We start from the raw sequence: 20,474 nt of genomic DNA on the forward strand, positions 1-20,474 counted from the left end.
TGTGTATTTGTGTTACAACCCCTGGTATGCCCAAATATGGGAGGAAGCTCACTACTCCCTCTTTCTGTCCTTCGGCTCATTACAGAAAACCATCCAGGCAGAAAACCATATTTTTATTTTTAATGTTGCCTTTTTATATTTGTGTTGTATTAGTCTTCCTTTATTTATTTATCAGCACACACACACACACACACACACATGTGTGTGTGTGTGTGTTTTCGTAGATTTTCATGGGTGTAGGTATGCTGGTTTTGTTGTATTCGGGTCTTTTCCCGTGTAGGATTGTATATATGTTGTATTTGTGCTGATAAATAAATAAAGGGAGACACAAATACATACCTATTTCCCTGGCTCAGCTGATAAGGAGGAGAGCCTGTGGCTTAGTGGCTAATATAACTGCCTAATATGTAATACAGCCCTGGTTCGAATCCCAGTAAGGGTATGGCTAGCTGATGAGAGCTAAATAGCTTGAAATGGATCTATACTAGTCTCCCTTTATTTATTTATCAGCACAAATGCAACATAAATATAAAAAGGCAACATTAAAAATAAAAATATGGTTTTCTGCCTGGATGGTCTTTTGTGATGAGCCGAATGACAGAAAGAGGGAGTAGTGAGCTCCCTCCCATATTTGGGCATACCAGGGGTTGTAACACAAATACACACACACACACACACACATATTTATATATATATATACACACATATGTGTGTGTGTGTGTGTGTGTATGTATGTATGTATGTATGTATGTATGTATGTATGTATGTATGTATGTATATATTGGTCTTGTATTCGGTTCTTTTCCCGTGTAAAATTGAGATTGTCTTGGCAACGTTTCAGTGAGGTCTCACTCGCCATCTTTAGGCTGGGTTTTGGGCTTAAAATGTGATCGGAGCTGCCATCTTTCTATAAATTTTGGTGAGTGGGTGTGGAGTGCTGGCTTTGTTTCAGTAAGTGGAATGATTGGTCGTGTGGTTGTATCATGATTGGGTGGTGGGTGGGGCTCATTTGTTTACCAAGGCTGGTTTCCAGATGTCTGGTAGGCGGGAGGTATACACGCATGCATGCATACATGCATACATACATACATACATACATACATACATACTGTATTTTTCGGAGTATTTTTTGCACCGGAGGCAAAAATTTTTTAAATAGGTAGGTAGATGGAGGGGTAGAGAGGGAGACAAAGAGAGAGAAATATAGTAGGTAGGTAGGGAGAGAGAGATAGTAGTTAAGTAGGAAGGTAGATAAAGGGATAGAGAGAGAGAAATAGAGAGAGATAGAGAGATAGAGAAATACAGTAGGTAGTTAGGGAGAGAGATAATGGGTAGGTAGGTAGGGGGATAGAGAGAGAAATAGAGAGAGATAGAGAAATACAGTAGAGAGGTGGGGGAGAGAGAGAGTAGGTAGATTGATAGGTAGAGGTATATATAGAGAGAAATAGAGAGAGAGAAATACAGTAGATAAGTAGGGAGAGAGAGAGAGAGAGAGTAGGTAGATATGTAGGTAGATAGAGATAGATAAGTAGATAGATAGATAGATAGATAGATAGATAGATAGAGAGAGAGAGAGAGAGAGAGAGAGAGAGAGAGAGAGTAGGTAGGGAGAGAGAGTAGGTAGGTAGATGTTTCCAGGTGTATTTATCCATGTGCTGGAGAAGAAAATTGCTGACAATCTGTGGCACCTAAGACTTTGTTTCTGCTGGCACAGCACTTTATCAATGTAATTCTCATCAATCAGTTAAAGAGCTTTCTGAAAGGAAAAAAATTTTTTTACACTCTGCAAACCTCCCTAAAACAGCCCGTTTTTCGCAAAAACAGGCCCATTTTCCCCCAAAAAAGGCATGAATAGCCTTGGGGGGGCTTGCAGAGTGCTCCTGGGGGGCAGGACGGCCAAAAACAAGCAAAAAACAGCCCATTTTTCACTCATCTCTGCGCTCCCCAGCCCACAGGAGCTCTCTGAAAGCCTCCATAAGGGTATGCACGGCTATTTTGGTGAAGGGGCAGGGCTTTGGGAGGGAAAAAATGCTGTATTCAGTGTATAAGATGCACCCAGATTTTCAGCTTCTTTTTTGAGGAAAAAAAGTGCTTGTTATACTCCGAAATATACGGTCTCTCCCTCCCTCCCTCCCTCCCTCCCTCCCTCCCTCCCTCTCTCTGTGTGTGTGTGTGTGTGTGTATAGTTTTTATTAACATTTTAATCTTTAAAAACAGAAAGAAAAACACAAAAAGCAAAACATACATAACAATATAAAGTAATTATACAGCCTTCAGCATCGGCTTTCATGTTTAGCCTTCATAGTTCTCCATTTTGTATTGCATTCCTATTTTACCTTGACCAATAACATAATAACAGTACTACTAACACTTATAATAATATTAATTATTTAAATCACCATTATATTTACATTCTCTATTTTCTCTTTTGGCTTCGGTTTTCTAGCCACTTATAAATTCTATTCCATATTTTATAGAAATCCGATTCTTCTCTTTCTTTTAGTTCTATTGTCATTTTGTCAATCTCTGCACATTCGAGTACTTTTCTAATTATTGTTTCGTCTGCGGATGTATTGATTTTTTTCCAGTTTTGTGCGAAAGCAATCTTAGCTGCAGTGAGTATGTGTAATATTGTGTATTGAAATTGTTTATCCATTTTTTGGTCTAATAGTCCTAATAAGAATGCTTCTGGTTTCATTTCTATTTTTTGCTCTGTAATTTCTTCTAACCATTTCCGAATTTTGCACCAGTATTTCCTTGTGATGGGGTGCGTCCACCACATATGGTAGAATGTTCCAGACTTGTGGCTACAACTCCAACATTTGGGGGATAAATTTGGGTACATTTTGGCCAATCTCGCTGGCGGCAAATGCCATCTATAAAACATTTTATAGAGGTTTTCTTTGTAAGAGGTTTTCTTTGTAAGCTACTGCCATTGTAAATTTATAATTTTTTCCCCATAATTTATCCCATTTTTCTAACTATATTATGCCCAAAATTTCTTCCCCAGCTAATCATTGTCTCCTTTACCATCTCTTCCTCCATTTTATATCTTAAAAGAAAATTATATAATTTGGTAATCATTTTTCTTCCCATTCCTAATAAAATTTAATCTAATTCCATTTGTTTCTCGTGTATTCCGTTCCCGATCTTTTTTAAATCTTGTTTTAATTTGTAAATAGGGCCACCATTCCATATTTATTCCTTGTGTTTTCAGATCGTGTACTGATTTTAGTTCTCCTTTTTCATGTAAGAGTTCTGCATAGCTTAATATTTTGCTGAAATCTATAGTATTTGGATATGTCATTGCCTCCATCGTTGATAGAGAACAGGCATTACTTGTATTTATAACATCATTGGAATTATATCATATTTTCTCAAGGTTAAAGCATTCCTGTGCCCTTCAAATGTTGTTGTAGGCCATAGTCCACCTCTGAATTCTTCTTGGGGGGGGGGGGGGGAAGACTGTGTCTTGAAATAGTGCCTTGATTATATGGGTAATATGTCAGTACCAAAGATATTTCAGATTTTCAATCCAATTTTATCTAGCTGATTTTTTAAAGAAAACACTGGATTTTTATTTGTTTCCATTTGTATTGTATAATTTATTACACATTTTGCAGTCCTTGTAAGATGGCCTAAAATTGTTGAAGCACAAATGTAAATTCCTTATTAATAGAAGTAAATAAATGAAATGTAGCATACTTAAAAAATCAAAAGGCAAAATAATGATGTAGCACATATCCTTTTCTTCACAGTAACAACAACTCTGCCTTCTGGGCCTGGACATACTAGACAATGCAATGAAACAGTGAAATCCTATTGTGTGAATGGTGGAGTGTGCTATTATATTGAAGGCATAAATCAGCTATCATGTAGGTAAGAGAAAATGTTTCTTTTCTCCAATTCAAAGGTATTTTTGCAGTTCAATAGAATAAACGTTATATGCAAAAGGACAATGTTGTATTCGTGGGTATTTGGTGATAAAATTAGTTAAGAGGAGATGCTGGTTGTAATGACATGGCTACTGTTTCCATTACTTTCAGTTTAGATCAGTGCTATAGAAAGTTTTTTTGTTCTGGATCATTAAAAACAATGCCCCACTTTCTCCCTCATCTCCAGGTTCTTTCTCCAACTCAAGGATGTTTCCCTTTCCTCTACAACATAGCTACCTGCAATAGCATCATCTTTCTAACAAAAAAACTTCTTATTCATAGACTAATCCCACTCCATAGTTCAGCCCAAATTTATAGACAGTAAAATTTGAATGGGAAATAGATGGAAGCAGAGAAATACTGTACAGAAAGTCCTCACTCTTTTCTGCCATCCTTTGGCAATGTATATTTTTGCAGTCCAAATTTGGTTGCCCAGTCACTGTCATAATCCAAATAGCACAATAGCATAACAAAGATATCAGCAAAAGACATTGGTTTCTTTTATTTCTTCTTTTATTTATCTATAATTAACATTAGGAGTTATGAAATAAAACGATGGAAAAATAAGAAACATAATAATTCCAGGTTTTATAGGGAAAAGAATGAAACACCTTTGTCTTTAAATTTCTGCTTAGAAATGCATCTAATGTAATTGAAAACAGTAACTAAAGGCAGTAACTGAAAGCTGCCATTTCTTGAGGCTTAAGATAAGTATTTGAAAAGTAAGTTTAAAAATAGGATTCAGGAAACACTTTGTTGCAACTTTCTGTTGCTGAGGGTTTAAACAACAGTTATGGCTGGTGTTCCTAGCTTGTTTTCTAGAGAGATGGTCAAGTAAAAATCTATGGAGAGTGATGCTGAGATCCTCTGTAAGTGTTTCTAGGGGCAGAACCCAAAATTTATTTCCAAGTGGGTTTGAATAAAGTTGCATAGTGAATCATTTGGAGGTTGTATTTTTCTGGCTGGTCATTTATCAGGATATTTGTTTTCTGGTTGATAGTAATAGCAGAATTATATACCACTTCACAGTGCTTTACAGCCCTCTCTAAGTGGTTTACAGAGTCAGCATATTGCCCCCAACAATCTTATATGCCTCTTTTACTAAGATTATTGCTAAACTCACAGTGCATTTTGGATCAGACCATTGTAAAAGATAATGCTATCCTCTTTCACTTTCTTTAAATTGAGTTAGAATAAGACAAAGATTGATATTTAAATTATTTATTAATCCAATGAATGGAAATTCTTTTCTGCAACCTTGCCATACACTTTCAAATTGTTTTTTCTCTGCCTCATTATATCATTTTGTCAAGATGTCCAGTTTTACTTCTTTTTATTTTCTTATCCCTCACAATTAGTTGATGTGTCCAATTATTGCAAATCTGCCTCAAAGCTAATGTTATTTACAAAATTAATATTTTCAACAACTTTTTAATGGCAAGATTAGTAAATTGGTTAGTTCTTATGCTTCTTTGAAATGCTAACAGTCACAGTGCAAATTAAGAAATGACTTTCTATGGTCAACCAGTTTTTAAAGGTTTCTTGAATGTGATCTCATATTAAATCTTTTTTTAATGATGTTTCTATATGGGAGAAGATGGGCTTGATACAGTTTAAAGTAAGTGGAGAGAATATTTGATATACGTTGATAAAAGAAATTATGATATTAAAAATTTACTCAAATACTCTAAAATGAGAGATGCAAAATATTAACCAAGAACAGGTTTCAAAATTGTTTGATAACAATGTCCTGCCCAAAAATGTAGAAGACCATAGGAATATGAAGAATGCTTTGAAAGGTTTGAAGATAATTAACAAGCATTCTAAAGGATTCTAAATGCTTTCTGAGGAGCCTATAAAGTTCTGATATGGCATTATGACATGAAATTAATTCAGTTCAAAGGAATTAAATAAAAAGAATCAAGGCAAAGATCTAATTGAGCCACAAGTAGAGGACAGATAGCCTCTTAATTACATTTAAATGTAATCATTGAAGAATGCATTTTAAAAAATATGTAATATTATGTGGTCACTCCTGATTGATATGTTTGACTGATGCCATAGTTATTGTTCTTCTCCTCAATTGATCATTAACTTTGAGTGTAATACTGAGAAATCATCACTTTACTACCGTGTTTCCCTGAGAGGGGAGTTGCGCAGCGGCTTTTCCGCTCCCCGCTCGCGCAAAGGGCATCTCCGCTGCTGGTGCCATCCGCCACTTGGGTTTTTTTCCCAAAGCATGGAGGATGGATGCCGCTCTGGAAGTACACTCTATGGTTGTGGGCTGCAGATCGTACAACCATAGAGCGTATGCCCTTCGTGCAAGCGGGGAGCGGAAAAGCCGCTGCGCAACTCCCCTCTCCAGCCATGCAGAGCCCCATTCACTCACCTAGGGGCATTCCAAAGCATCGAGCTGCGGGAGGCGGAGGGCGGCGAACAGGTGCTCGCGTTGCTTGGTGCCTTCCGGGTACTGCTAAGTCTGTCAGCGGCACTGTACCCGGCTGGAAAGGGGGGTTGCTGGGCAGCTGCTCGTAAGCTTGGTCACCTCATGGCTGCTGCGTTGCTGCTGAGACAGCGCAACACAGCCATTCGACCCTGAGGCTGTGCCCGGCTCTTCGGGAGCCTGCTCGCAAGAGAGCAGCTGCCCAGCAACCCCCCCTCTTCAGCGGAGCACAGCACCACTGACCGACCTAGCGGTACCCCGAAAACACCAAGCAACGCAAGCACCTTTGCCCCCACCTCATTCCTGTGGCTTGGCGCCTTCGGAATACCGCTAGGTCGGCAAGTGGTGCTCTGCCTGGCCGGAGAGGGGGGATTGTCCAGAGGGCTTGTTTTCGGGGGTGGGCTTATATTTTTGACCAAGCGAAAAATGTGGCAAGGCTTTAGTTTCAGGACAGGTTGTATTTTCGGGGAAACACGGTATATGATTTATAATTAGATAGGACATATAATTGATCCATGACAGATCTCACTGGGCAGCTTACAAAATTGTAAAAACAAGTACAAAACATTAAAATATTAAATATTAAAATAAAGTTTAAATAAATTAAAGATCAACATTATATGAAATGATGTCATAGGAGGATTAGCTAGTGAGAAGAAATGGAATAGAACTAAACAGAACTATTTTTCCAGAATATTTTTTCAAAAGCTATTATCCTCACTTACCAGAACCACTAATTTGGTAGACTCTTACAGCAGGTAAACTTGATGTTCAGCTTTCATGATTTTCAAGTAACTCCTCATCCTTTTTGATCTGCTGGACTTTTTGCAGAAAACTGATTGACTCCTGCAATTTTAGACTGAATTTCTTCTCATAATCTGATGATATCATTAATTTACCCAGTTGTTACATACATGCTATTTCCTTTAGGAAGCTCCATAGAATTTGAGTTGTTTTGTCACTCACTCTGTACTGGAATAGAATCATGTCCCTGAAATGCTTTCCAAATTGATCCTGGAAGCAGGTTATATGTGGAAATATGAAAAAGCTTAATGGAAGTGTGAAGACATTCTTGAAAGTAATTTGCTGAGTGTTTATAATTCATTATTAACAATACTAATTTATTTTAATTGATAGAATTGGGTCAAAGAATACTTGATCCTATTTTTGGTGTACACATTTCATTTCATTTTCCTCGACTTCTCTACTTTTATACCGTAGTTGTATTATAAATGTATTACTTTATGCCAGTAGGGGATTTATAGGATTTTAGAGCAGCAGAAGGTGTGCATCTATTTTGTTGAGTCTGAGGTTGTTTTTGAGAGAAATTGTTTTTCTGTTCACTTGCATATTTATAATAAAATGTTGTTATGAAAAATTCCAGCATTCTCTTCCATAAAGAAAGCTAGTAATCTGAATTTCTAACCTCCTACCACAACGAAGAAAGGACATTTGGAACACAAATATAATATTTTGTATATTTTTTTAAAATAATATTATTTTATTCATTCCTTTCAATGAAATTTATGAAAGATATAAAACTTGGTTGGTTCAATAAAGCAAATGTGTTCCATTATCTATTCAATTAACTGTTTTGTTTTGATTCTGGAGCCTGCCAAAGGAATCAATATAGCTCTCATTATCCATCTCTGAAATTCAGAGCAAAATTTGATTGACATGGAACATGCATTGTGGCTTATGGGTAGCTTTGTCTCTGACAATTTGCTTTGGTTCCATATCATAGGTCAGCAGAGAATGTCTTAGAGTAAAAAGAAAAGGAAGCAATAGATACTCAAACGAAGTTGTCAATGAGCTTTCTTTTGATGTATTTTCTTTTGAAAGTACCTCCAAAGAAAGAATATATTATTTATATACTTAACATATTAAGTTAATATACTTAAATCCTTAAAAATATTAGAGTAGTGAAATGTTTCTATATATATTCCCACTGTCATGGAATTTCTATAAAAAAGGACATTTTAAGTGGATTTGAACATTGCCTCCAAAGAAGACATTTTCATGAAAAAATTTAATTTTTAATGTAGAATTGCATACCTATGTACTGTGTGAACTGGGGTAGATTTATACAAACACTTCCAGAATTGTGAACTACTTTCTGTAACTAGCTACTTCAAGAACCTTGAAATCTTCCCCTAGATTTTTGTGTTTGTTTTATTAAGGAAACACACATTTCCTTTGTCAATATATGTTTCCTTTTCTCTCCCATCCTAGTCTTTTGGTTTCTAGAATTTCCTTTTACTTTCTTTATTAAAATACAACTTAAATGTCACCTCTAGGACTATTAGAATTATTTTGTGTTTGATATAATATCAGATATTCGACAATTATATTTCTGGCATTTCCTCCTTTTTAGCAAATTGCTTCATATTTATCTCATTGATACAAATTCAACATGTTCTAATAATGTCAGCCGATTGTTATACAAGACTATGCCAGAAACAGAGGGAAACATTCATACTTTACTAAAAAAAAGGAAAGAAAGAAAAAGAGATTGAGGTTTTTGCCCCAGAAATGTTCGCTGTAGTAAAAATTGGGATTGTGTTGGAGGAAAAAGAAGAAACACAAAGGAAAGAAAGATAAGAAACAGATGTGAGCAAACATGCTAACCTATAATTTAAGTTTTAAAAAAGTTAGCTATTGAGAATAAATGGGGAAGAAGCATGTTTCTGAATTCATTATGATGGTTCTTCAAGATCACAAAATAATTGATTATTATGTCTGTCAAGTGAACAGTCACCCTGTGCTGATTTTTGAACTACCGGTAGCATCATCTACTTTTTTATTCAGTCTAATTTTCAAGATGATTCTTCCAGGTCTTCAAAAGTGGAGAATAATGGGTAGTTTTAAGATCCCGTCCAATTTATTCAGTTAACTATTCACTAAAATACTGTAGGTGCTTAGCCTAATCCTCATGTTTTTAACAACTAAGATTTTGCTTGCAATTTCTCCGATGCTGTAGCAATTGTTTTCTGTAAGGATTCAAAATAAAAACTTTCCAAACGAAGCTTTTGAAAATTATTTTTGTTGTTGCTTTTGTTATTTTTTATATGTATACTGCTCTTCCTCCTGAAGGAAAACAGTTCAATAATATGTTTTAAAATGTGTTTGAGACTCCCTAGGATTGAATGTTCTATACTACATCATTCCCCTTCTTGTTTTTATTCTAATGTTTAATCAGAACAAGAATCACAGATTCATTTGGCCAGGTCCAGATTTTGCTATTTCTTCAAGTAACAGCATTCTGCCAGTATTCTTTATTAATGAATTGAATGATTGGAAAAAATATATGCAAATAAAAAAGAGTACATTGCTTTTTGTATTTTGCTAATCTTCTTTAGCATATGTAAAATAGAGGATGGATCTGTATTTTATATAAATGTGAATAATAGCCTTCCAAAAACTACTTTAAAAAGCAAATGGCAATAATACTTTGGGCCTCATTGCTATCACAATATTTTTGATGGAATGTTTGTCCCGCAGCATTGTCTTCCTGAGAATTTGTAGCAAGGGTATTCGCAGGAGAAACTTTAATTTGGTTGATCCAAAGCCTAAGATACTTGATACTAAAATTCGGTTCTGTCATGGCTGGAATGGATGTAATAAAATCATAAACTTGAGTGAAACATTCTGTGGTATAGTTTGCTGAAATATTTGTGAAGCACATAGAAGAAATGAAGGAATAGTAATTTCATTAAAATTTGTTGCATTTATTTGGTGGAAAATAAAATCATATTGAAAGTGATTTAAGTTCTGTGTTTCAAAATATAGCTTATGCAGTCACCCATTCTTCTCCCAGCAGTATTCCTGATATATAAGAATATATGTATAAAGTTTTTCAACTTGCCCAGAAAATGCATTTCAATATGTTACAAAGCCAGAAGTATAATCCTATGCATGATTACCTAGACATGAACTATAACTCCAAAAGAGACCTTCTCGTTAGTAAGAATGTCAAGGCCTTAAGTGATGTCTGCTAAAAAATGCATGGCACTTCAGTTTTTAGAAAAACAACTTTTCTTGTTCATTTACTTTTGGCCTTCTACAACTATTTATTTGCAATTTTGTTGCTTGGTCAGATACTATTAGTTTTATGGTTGGTTGATCAGATAGAGTTAGTTTTATGAACATGTTAAATTGAATTCTACACTTCTGTCAGTATCAACAACATTAGAGAGCTAAGCCAATTTAACCATTTGTCTGAAGTGGTGTAGGGTTTCCTGCTTAAGGGGGGGGGGTTGGACTAGAAGTCCTCCGAGGTCCTTTCCAACTGTGTTATTATATTCTATTTTATTCTATGGTACGCTACTCTACGCGATTCTACTCTATGCGATTCTATTTTATTCTTGGCTCAGCTTAATGTAGCTGAAATTGCTAGAAATCTAGCACTACCCCCCCCCCCCATTTTTAACATGCTGTGATTCCATTTCTCCTGTTGGAGTAAACACTTTTCTTTTCATAATTAGTGTCCTCAGGGAGCTAGGGGTACAAATTAGAGGTATATGTCATGGCACTGCACTGCAAATCTGTGACTTGTCTATGGTATTTATGTCTGACTTCAGGTCACAAAAAGTTGGGGTTTGAACTGTAACTTTATAAGAATGGTTTTTGCTGGTAGATCTAAAGTAGATCACGGGTGGGGAATAGTTTTTGCTTCTTGTTCTCAATGTTTCTAAGTTAGTGGGAAATGATAAGATAATAAATAGTTTGAAGATAATCACCTTCAAACTAGGTATAAGGGTTTGAGAAGTGAAAATGGTGGTGGTGTCAAAGTCTCCTGTGCCATTGAGAGCCTCACATATTTCCATTTGTCTATAATGTACTTTGCTTAGACAGTTGATTATATCAATATGAAATCCAGCTTTAAACAGTGTGAATGGAAAACTGGCAGTTCCAAGAGTGCATTGCAGATGACCCCAATTAAAAAAACACAGAAAGAACACTGAACACTACTTCATGTTCCATTACTCCCTTTCTGGAAATCAGGTTCATTTTAATCTTAGGCTTGAAAGAGTTGCAATTTTCTCAAGTCACACAGCTGAAACATATTCTGCAAATTGTGGGTGCTTACAAAGTTTGTAAACTCAGAAATCATGGAGAGAATAATTGCAGATGGAAAGACGTAGGGAAATCAGCAAAGATTACATTAAGACGTCTTACATGAGAATCTTAAAATAAAAAAACACAAATCATCACTGTGCACTTTTATTTCTAACCTAGCCTCTAGGATGATGCCAGCCTTGTTCTGTGATTTGTCCCCTTTTCCTCCTCCAGATGTCCAAATGGATTCTTCGGACAGAGATGTTTGGAGAAACTGCCTTTGCGATTGTACATGCCAGATCCTAAGCAAAGTATGTTTGAAGACAAAAATTATACCATCATACTACTTAAAAACCTCCTGGGTACAACACTGGATTTAGAATTGCATAGTGAGGGTGTTCTTTTCAATTAATATCTTAATTAAGGTTTAGGGAATACAGGTAAGGGACCAGCCAAAAATACACACCATGAGAAATATTAAAAGGGAACTCAGTTGGCATCAGAAAGGACCTCATTTTAGCCTGTTTGGATGTCATGCTATCCTGTTTCTCTCTTTCTGGTTTTCTTTCTTTCGTTAGGTGTCCGAATGAATTCACAGGGGACCAGTGTCAGAACTTCGCAATGGCCAGCTTTTCCAGTATGTCTCTTTCCACTTCTCTCTTTCGCTGATTGGTCTTAGCTGTATGATATTTTTTAAGCAAAACTTTAATAATTTGGAGCCTTCATTCCTCTGCTGTGTGGTTAAAGAGTTATTAAGTTCAGTTCTACTCTGAACATTACCATAGTGATGTATAATCCAGGCATAATAAAAGTTTAGCAAAGACTGGACCAAGTTTAAAGTAAAGTGGCTGAAATTCTCCTAGATAGCTGAGAGGATTTTGGATGAACAACAGGTAGGGCTAACCTTGTACTAATACACCTCATATGCTAGACCTGGAGGCACCTTAGAGTAATCTCAAAGATAGATATCCTTATATGGAAGCTTTCTTATTACCATTTCACAGAAATTTGTTAAATCAGATTGTTTGTGATGGTAGCTTTTTCCAGAAGGAAACAAATTATTATGAAACAAAGGATTTTTTGTTTGTTCAGAAGCTTATGGTTCAAATGTGTGGCTTATTCTTACAAAAATGTAGAGAAAGTGAACCTCCAGCAGTATTTCTTCAGTGGCTTGTACTCTAATTTGATTTCAGTTTCAGACTATCATCTTTACAGAGTAGAATGAAGACTTGGTTGAAGCATAGTGAATGTCACTGCTGCAGTGTTAAACTAAGCACATACTATGCGCATCAGCTGACAAACAGAATTTTATGTACCGTTTTAAAAGATTCCTGCACGTAGTCTAAGTAATCTCTCGCCATCTGGCAAGATTTGGGGATCTTCTGTATCATAAGCTTTATTGTTTACACATTTCTATCAAATTATGAAACATTATGAAAGTTCCTTATACATTTGTCCCCCACATACTCTATTTTCAATTTAACAATTTTTCCAATTCATCAAATATAATTAAATCTGAATACGGTACCTTTATATAAATGCCTAACAAATTGTTATGAGAATCATGATATGTGAAATCCCACTCTGTACAAATGTGATTAACTACTTGATAAATATAAGAGTTTGCAATAGTAGCAAAAATAACAGTGTTGTCTTCCAAGCCAGGAAGATTTAGAAAAAAGCACAATTCTAATTTCATTTAATATTCTGCAGAGTAGTAGTTGCTCTTATAAGCTATTTTAAAGCAAATATTGTGGGAACCTGAGATCTCAGTACAACATTTATCTTCTAGTGCCCTCTTGTGAATAAGGAAGCCCGTAAGCAACAGTCTTCCAAGAGCAACTACAACACAGCATTCCTGATGTGCCTTCAGCCCTATGAAAGAAAATATATGCTTTAGTGATTTAGAGATGCTGTTTATATATAACCTTATAATACAACCTAGTGGGCTGTCTGTATTCAAGTTGGAAGCATCTACAAAGTTAATCAAAAGGTGCTTCTGTATTGAAAGGATTTGCCAGTGACAACACTGTTGCCCAGAGGATGCCTGATTGCCAAAAGTAGTACAATCTTCAGGGAGGCTCCTTTCATGTGCCCCAACTCAGTGGTATAATATATGTGATTAGGTCCAGAAATTTTAAACCGTTAATCAATAGGATTAGTAGGAATTCACACTTTAAATAACAAAAAATGTTTTTTAAAAGCAGAATCAGCAGCACTGAGTAAAAGCACAAGTAAAAAGCACCATTTCATTCTTACAACTGTTATGATTACTGGATTTTACGCTGCCCAGAATGAATCTCTTGGATTGCAAGTTGGGCAACATATAACATGACATATAGCAATTAAAAGCCAAAATTTAACCTTTCTCTCCCACCCCATCATTGACAAAAACAAACAAGCCACTTGATCAATGCTATATAGATCAACTTCATATGGATGGAACCATATTCAATGAATGGAAACTAATCAAGGAAAAACTAATCTAGAACTGTGTAGACATTTTCTGACAATGAGAACAATTAATCAGTGAAACGGCTTGCCTCCAGAAGTTATGGGTGCGCCAATACTGAGGTTTTTAAGAAGAGATTGGACAACCATTTGTCTGAATGGTATACAATCTCCTGCTTGAGCAGAGGGCAGGACCAGAAGACCTTCCGAGATCCCTTCCAACTCTATTATTCTGTTATATCAAGGCAGAGTCCCCAAGCCTGCTGACAGAAGTATGTCTACAGGGCCTTTTGAAAAAGTAAAAAGTTGGGGGCCAGTTTTATCTGTGGGGGAATTATGTTTCTTTGCAGTGAGACTCATAAAGCAAGCTTCACATACTGTTTTCAGCCAAAGAGCCAAATCAATGTCCATCCATTGTTGACCATCTGTGGAGGTTTTCACATTATCCAGTCTTAGAAATTTCCCTTGGACAGTCTAATAAGTCTCTTTAGAATATGTATTCATAAAAAGGATAATTGGGCATCTATCAACTGGGGTGGGGGTGGGGAACCAAATAGAATGAAATCATTTTTTTTATCAAACTGGAGTGGCCATACAAATAATTTCTGAATATTGTACACTATGTTGAAGATAGAATGTTACATTTTTCTCTGTATAAATTGTTATGGAATTTTAAAAAAGTAGTCCTTGGGATAATTGCACCTTGAGAACTGAGATCCAGCTCATAATTCTCCTATATTAAGAGCAGAAAATTAGAACTAGATCTAAAAATTAATAAAGGCAATGGAAAGTAAATTTTAGGTAAATTAACCTAAAAGGTAAATTGTAATTGGCCTGTTCTATTTGAGTATGTAGAATCTGTTTACTGTATACATGATTTAAAAGTTAAGGAAACTTTCCTAACATAATTTCCAAAATTTGTGATATATGAATAAATTTATAAACAATTTTAATCTTATTTTGGGAAAAAACCAGAGAGGTTCTGGTTTTAGAATTATGTATGTATGTATGTATGTATGTATGTATGTATGTATGTATGTATGCATGTATGTACGTACATACATACTCTCTTCTTTGTGATGTTCTCTTCTTTGTGATGTTTTAATTAACCCTTTCAAAGTGATTTGTTTTTGGAAACTGAACATTTGATTGTGTAATCTAGAATTTATAATTTTCTTTTATCTCTTTGGTATTTGTAGGCTGAGGCATTTATGCAATCATTTTAACTGAGATAATTAAATATCAGCTTAAATGTTGTATCCATAGCCTGAGAACTAAGCCAGTCCTTGGGGGCTTTCCAGAACCCCAGAAGAATTGGTGTTGTCCCTATCTCTGAGTGTTTTAGAGTACGGGGCAAAGAAGGCATGCTTTCTTGCTCTAATCAGATGACTTTCAATTGAGGATTCCTGAAGGACGCATACCCTGTAGCGGGCGGGGAGAAGCAATGGAAGATAGATAGTTCCTCAGATAACCATGAAGGGCTTTATAGGTAACAACACAGCCACTCAGTTTTGTCAGAATTGATGACTCCATTCTATAGAATTCTTTCTACAGAATCTCTGTAGAAAGATTCTCGACTTGATGGCTGATCCTCCCCATCAAGACCTGAACTTTTAACACACTCGTGTCAGTATATTGAAAACTTTACCCATGCAGTCTGGAATTGGGATGTAATGCTGCCTATCTGTTGGATCCCAAAATTACAGATGAATGTACCTAATGGTTTCAATTAGATTTTAGAGTTGCTTCTAATTCAGGGGTAATATTAATGTTCTCAAAAAGACCAACTATGTCTCACTGACTTTGAGACAACTTCTCTTCAAGTAAATATGTTTAAAATCTGATTGAAAATATATTTTTCATAACACCCAATTTCTTATAATTTTGGCTTCAAAATAATAATTGGATTATTATTGTTTTTAATGCTTTTATTTGTAACTCTGGCCCATGACCATAATAAAAATTGATTGATCTGACTTCAAATTAGTTTAAATTATATTATTATTTCTGCATGTCATAGAAATTATTTGCAAGAATAATAAGGCGCTGAACTGCTTTGAAAAAGTTTCAGAAGAAATATGCAAGCACAGCATCTCTGTGATATCAGCTTCATTTTTTTAGGCTTAAGTGCAAGCCTGAAAAAAGACGCTGCAACTTTAAGAATCCTATTAAGGAGCAGACTATTAAAACAGCTATTTTCAAGGCTACACAGATGTTTTAAAAAGCTGGGCTGCTTATATAAATAGCAAAGAGTTTCTGTGCTCATATATAGTCTGAGGCATTTATTCTGAATCCTTTTTTGAAGGTGCATAGAGTCAAAGAATACTTAACAAGAAAGAAAGTTCTCTGTAGAAAGTTTCTCGACTTGTATGTGTGTATCTGTGCTATTTTTGTACTTTTGCTAATAATACTGTTTTCTTTTGATACCTCTCAACAGCCCCTCGGATGTTGATTAGCCAAAAGCAAGCTATTCTAAATACACGCTTGATGTTTTTTAACATTTGGAAACTTATCTTACAAATATATTTATCTTCTCTTTTTCTTCTTTTTTCTGTATTGGCAGAGCATCTTGGATTAGAGTTAAAGGGTATGAAACAAACCATTCATTTGTTAACAGACACCACAGTTCTTCACATAATGTTTTTACAGTTTTTATGGAGTGACCAAGAATATCAGCTGTTTGTCTCTTATTCTGGCAAAGTTGGGGGGGGGGTCATGTATATGTATATACATGTGCCTATACAGTATACATATGCAGCCAAAAACCAGTTTATCTATATTAATATAAATATAGATAACTCTGCCTGGGTGCACTGCAACACTTTTCCATGGGGTTCAGAATTAAAGTGCTGTCTCAGTAGCACTTCCGTGCCATTTCAGTCTCTGCTTTTTGGAGATCAATTTTTTTTACCTAGGTCAGTTTGGAAAATTTGTATAGCTGTAATAGTGGATACAAATCCTAGTAAAGAACAGATTTGTACTAAAAAAAGTTATAGCAATTCTACAAAACCAATCAAATCAAATTTAGAACCATTCCTTCTCACCTCATTTAATTTCATGCTGGTTTAGGAGTATTTCTATTAAAAAGATTGACTCTGCAGAAAAACAATATTGCAGCATCCCCCCTTGGATCAGCAGAATTTATATTGCTCCAATTTACTTCTTCCTCCAAAAGATTTTCTATTAGTAAAAGGGGAAAGGGGAGATTGCAATATCCCCGTTATATATACCCTCAATGTTTTCTCCAGAAAATTAGACTGAATGAATGCAGTCTGCAAGGGCAGGGTAGGAGAAATAGCAAGTACTTTAAGATGTACAATATTAAATCTTTAAGTTCCAGGCATGTAGACTTCTGCATGAAGGAACATGTAGACTCCAATGCAATAACATAATCCATCAGTGAACAACCTCTGGCTTCTTTATAAATGTCCATACAAGTGCACTTATGCCTTCAATGTGCATGAATGGGAAAAAACCTTACATGCCCAATTATCACTGGCTACATTAATGTGGGAGAATTGCTATGTATTTGAATCTCAGTGATAACTCTTCCAAGGGGGTGGGGGAATGCTACCTCTTAATCCCTGTGCATAATGTGAAATACTTTCTCAGTAATGCTGAATGCATAAATACCAGGTGCAATACATTGTCCTGCAGAGCAAATAGCTAGAGAAAAAAGGGCAGCCTAAAGGAACCCACCTGATCCCTCTCATAGGCTTTCTTCCAGGAGTAGTAACACTGCCACTTGATGGCCAATCACCTCTCCTATGTATGGTGCTCTGAGTGGTCTTCAAAGTGACCCATTGTAATGTGGCCACTGCACAGACCACACATTGAACTATCAGAAAACATAGCTTCCTAGAGCACCTTTTTTATTGGTGGATCCAATGCCTGGAATAGCTACCTAGTGATGGGAAGACATATTGTCAGTGAATGAATTTTAAATCACTCTTCATGTATTCATTGAATGCGTATTTTATTCATTTGTCCTTTATCCTATTCCATATAATTCCATGCCACTGGAATTACTGTCCTTAAAAAACAAAACCTAGCATAAGGAGGCACCGATTCTGGTCTAAATGTCTTACTCCTTTCCAATTGAAAATTGAAGTTCATAGTTTCCTAATTAAAAAACTATTAGTTTCAAGAGGAAATCAACGTCTTTATACTAATTAACAACAGCTAAATGCACACACAGATAACAAAGCTTGTTTATATTCAGGAATAATTCTTAGGAATAGAACCAGTGCTGCCTTTCTTAGCCCCTGGGCTCTTCTGTTTTTCCTTATGAAGGTGAATTACAGTTGTTTATCGTTAGTGCTGAGTCAACCACTTCCACTCCCACCTATTAAAATTTTCTCTTCCTTCTGCCAGTGGCCATCCTTCTTGCACCTCTGAATGACTCAAATTCAGCAAGATGATTTCCAGCCTTTTGAGATTTGGAAGGAGAGCATTAAGGAGGAATGGCAGTGGTTTGACTCCCAGAAGCCTCCTGCTTCCACTTGCACAATTAGTGGATGGGTAGGAGAGAAGAAAAGAAAGTCAATAGTGCTCTCTCCCCCCCCATGATGATGGTTCTAATGGAATCATCCTGATCCTTACAGGAGAGTTGCTACAGCATTTAGTAGTGCTAATTCCAAACTGACCTATGAGAATATAATATTTTTCATGCATTATCATCATGTTCTTTGTGATGGAAACCACTTTTCCACTTCTTTGGTTTATTTTTGTTCCTAGGAATGCTAGTTTCCTATTTTATATGCTATATGACAAAAAAATTACACATTAAAGACTAATTGTGCCAGTAGCAGCTTGCGTATCAGATTTATGCTACCACACTTGCCATGCTTATCTAGGAATATGTCTCACTGAATTCAGTGAGATCTGTTTTTAATAGATAAATTTGACTGGAAATTATAAATCCTTCCAAGGAGCAAATCTTGTGTAAATAAACATAATGTGGAAAGTGGCCTTGGATTGACATTGCTATTGATTCAAAAACATTCTGACTTGCTATGTTGAATTTAGGATTTTTGACATCCATTCCTGACTTATGCTTGTTTTGCTTTATTTAAAAATCTCTTTTTTTCTAGGCTGACTGTTGTGCCAATAAACTTACTTTGCTATGCTGTCTCTTTTTTTTCTTCATATTTTCTGCCAGCTATGTATTTCCTGTGATGCTCATGAATGACATTATGTCACATGTGCTGGTTTGCAATTAATATTTTTTTATCATAGAATGATAATTTGTGATATGCATTCAAAAATATCACAGATATATCACATTGTGTTATCCCAATGTCATATAATTAAGTAAATTTTGATTTGCATTGTCTTGTGTTCTTCTGTAATTCTTCTGTAAGGTTCATATAAATATACATAAATATGTGTTATTTACTTATTGCAAAGCAAAATGATAGATTTCTTTCCATCTAAGCAATATATTTTGTTGAGTAAAAGAATCACAACTATATACTGACAGAATAATCAATAATGAGATTTAGTTTTTAATCTTTGTTGGAAATTGTTGGATATTTAAATATTTCCAGTGCTCAAATGGAAGTTTGATTAGTCCAAGTAACTCTGCTAAATGACTAGAGAATCATAGCAAGTATTATTTTCTTAATAGTTTTATTCTTATATGAAATTTATGCCTGGAAAACTTGCAAAAATCTACACAATATCTTGATGATGTGTATTTTTTGCAGCATGGGCAAGTATATTTACCAATTTGAGAATTAACATTTGGCACATTCTTAATTAGGCTTACTGAAACTGTTTCCCTTTGTTTTAAATCCATCATTATGTACATTATACTAATGAAATCAATTTTATAGCACAGTTTGGCAGCTGTTTTTAAATGAATTCTCCACACTTTGAAAAATAAAAAAAATAGAAATCATGGCAAAGATGGGTAACTAATGTACATCGCAACTGAAATGAGGCAGATAGATTTCAAAACAGAAATAAGGAAGATAGAGTATTGAGGACTTTTCAGCTTCATTGAAAAGCAGAAAAATTACTTTCTGAACCTAAAGACTAGGTTTTTTTAATTTTCTTAATGCACTCACATTTCAAGAGTCAGATATTGATTAAATTCCATACCTAGTAATTTGAAATATAAACATGTTGACGCTTTTGTGTTTGAAATGTAGCACAATTGTTTCCAGGTACTTTCTTATCTGAAGTTAAAAGCAACTGTTCCGTTAATAGAGTTTGAAATGTAATATCTATAATTTATTTGCATAACTAATGCATTTCACCTTTCCTTCTATATAATAATCTGACATTTACAAGAACAGTAGGAGAGAAACTCAAAGGAGAAATAAGCATGATGTGTGAAAACACTTTAAAAGTTAGAGGGAGGAGTGGAATTCAAATTATAATTTGTTTCAGACATCCTGAAAATCTTGGCACTTCTAGCTAAATTTCTCATTTTTTTAAAAAAAGAATTTTATTGGTTTTTAAACATTTATAGGGAAAGGTAGGGAAGGTACATAGAAAATTTTGGTAGCTCCCGTGCCGGTGGTATAACCCCCACCCAATCTCACAATTTTTACAATGTTAAAAATAACATATAAGAGATA

General features: G+C 35.3%; 1 protein-coding gene across 2 annotated transcripts in view; it reads left to right on the forward strand.

The window, feature by feature from the left end:
* The window catches only part of NRG2 (neuregulin 2), a 221,745-nt gene that overhangs the window by 156,343 nt on the left and 44,928 nt on the right, over positions 1-20,474 (forward strand). For both annotated transcript variants that reach the window (XM_081951371.1, XM_081951372.1), the window contains 2 exons: positions 3,759-3,879; positions 11,671-11,747. In XM_081951371.1, coding sequence (XP_081807497.1) covers positions 3,759-3,879; positions 11,671-11,747 — 198 coding nt within the window. The remainder of the gene's footprint in view (positions 1-3,758; positions 3,880-11,670; positions 11,748-20,474) is intronic.

This window comes from Natrix helvetica, assembly GCF_964273705.1.
Source record: "Natrix helvetica genome assembly, chromosome: 4".
In the NCBI taxonomy this organism is placed as follows: Eukaryota; Metazoa; Chordata; class Lepidosauria; order Squamata; family Natricidae; genus Natrix; species Natrix helvetica.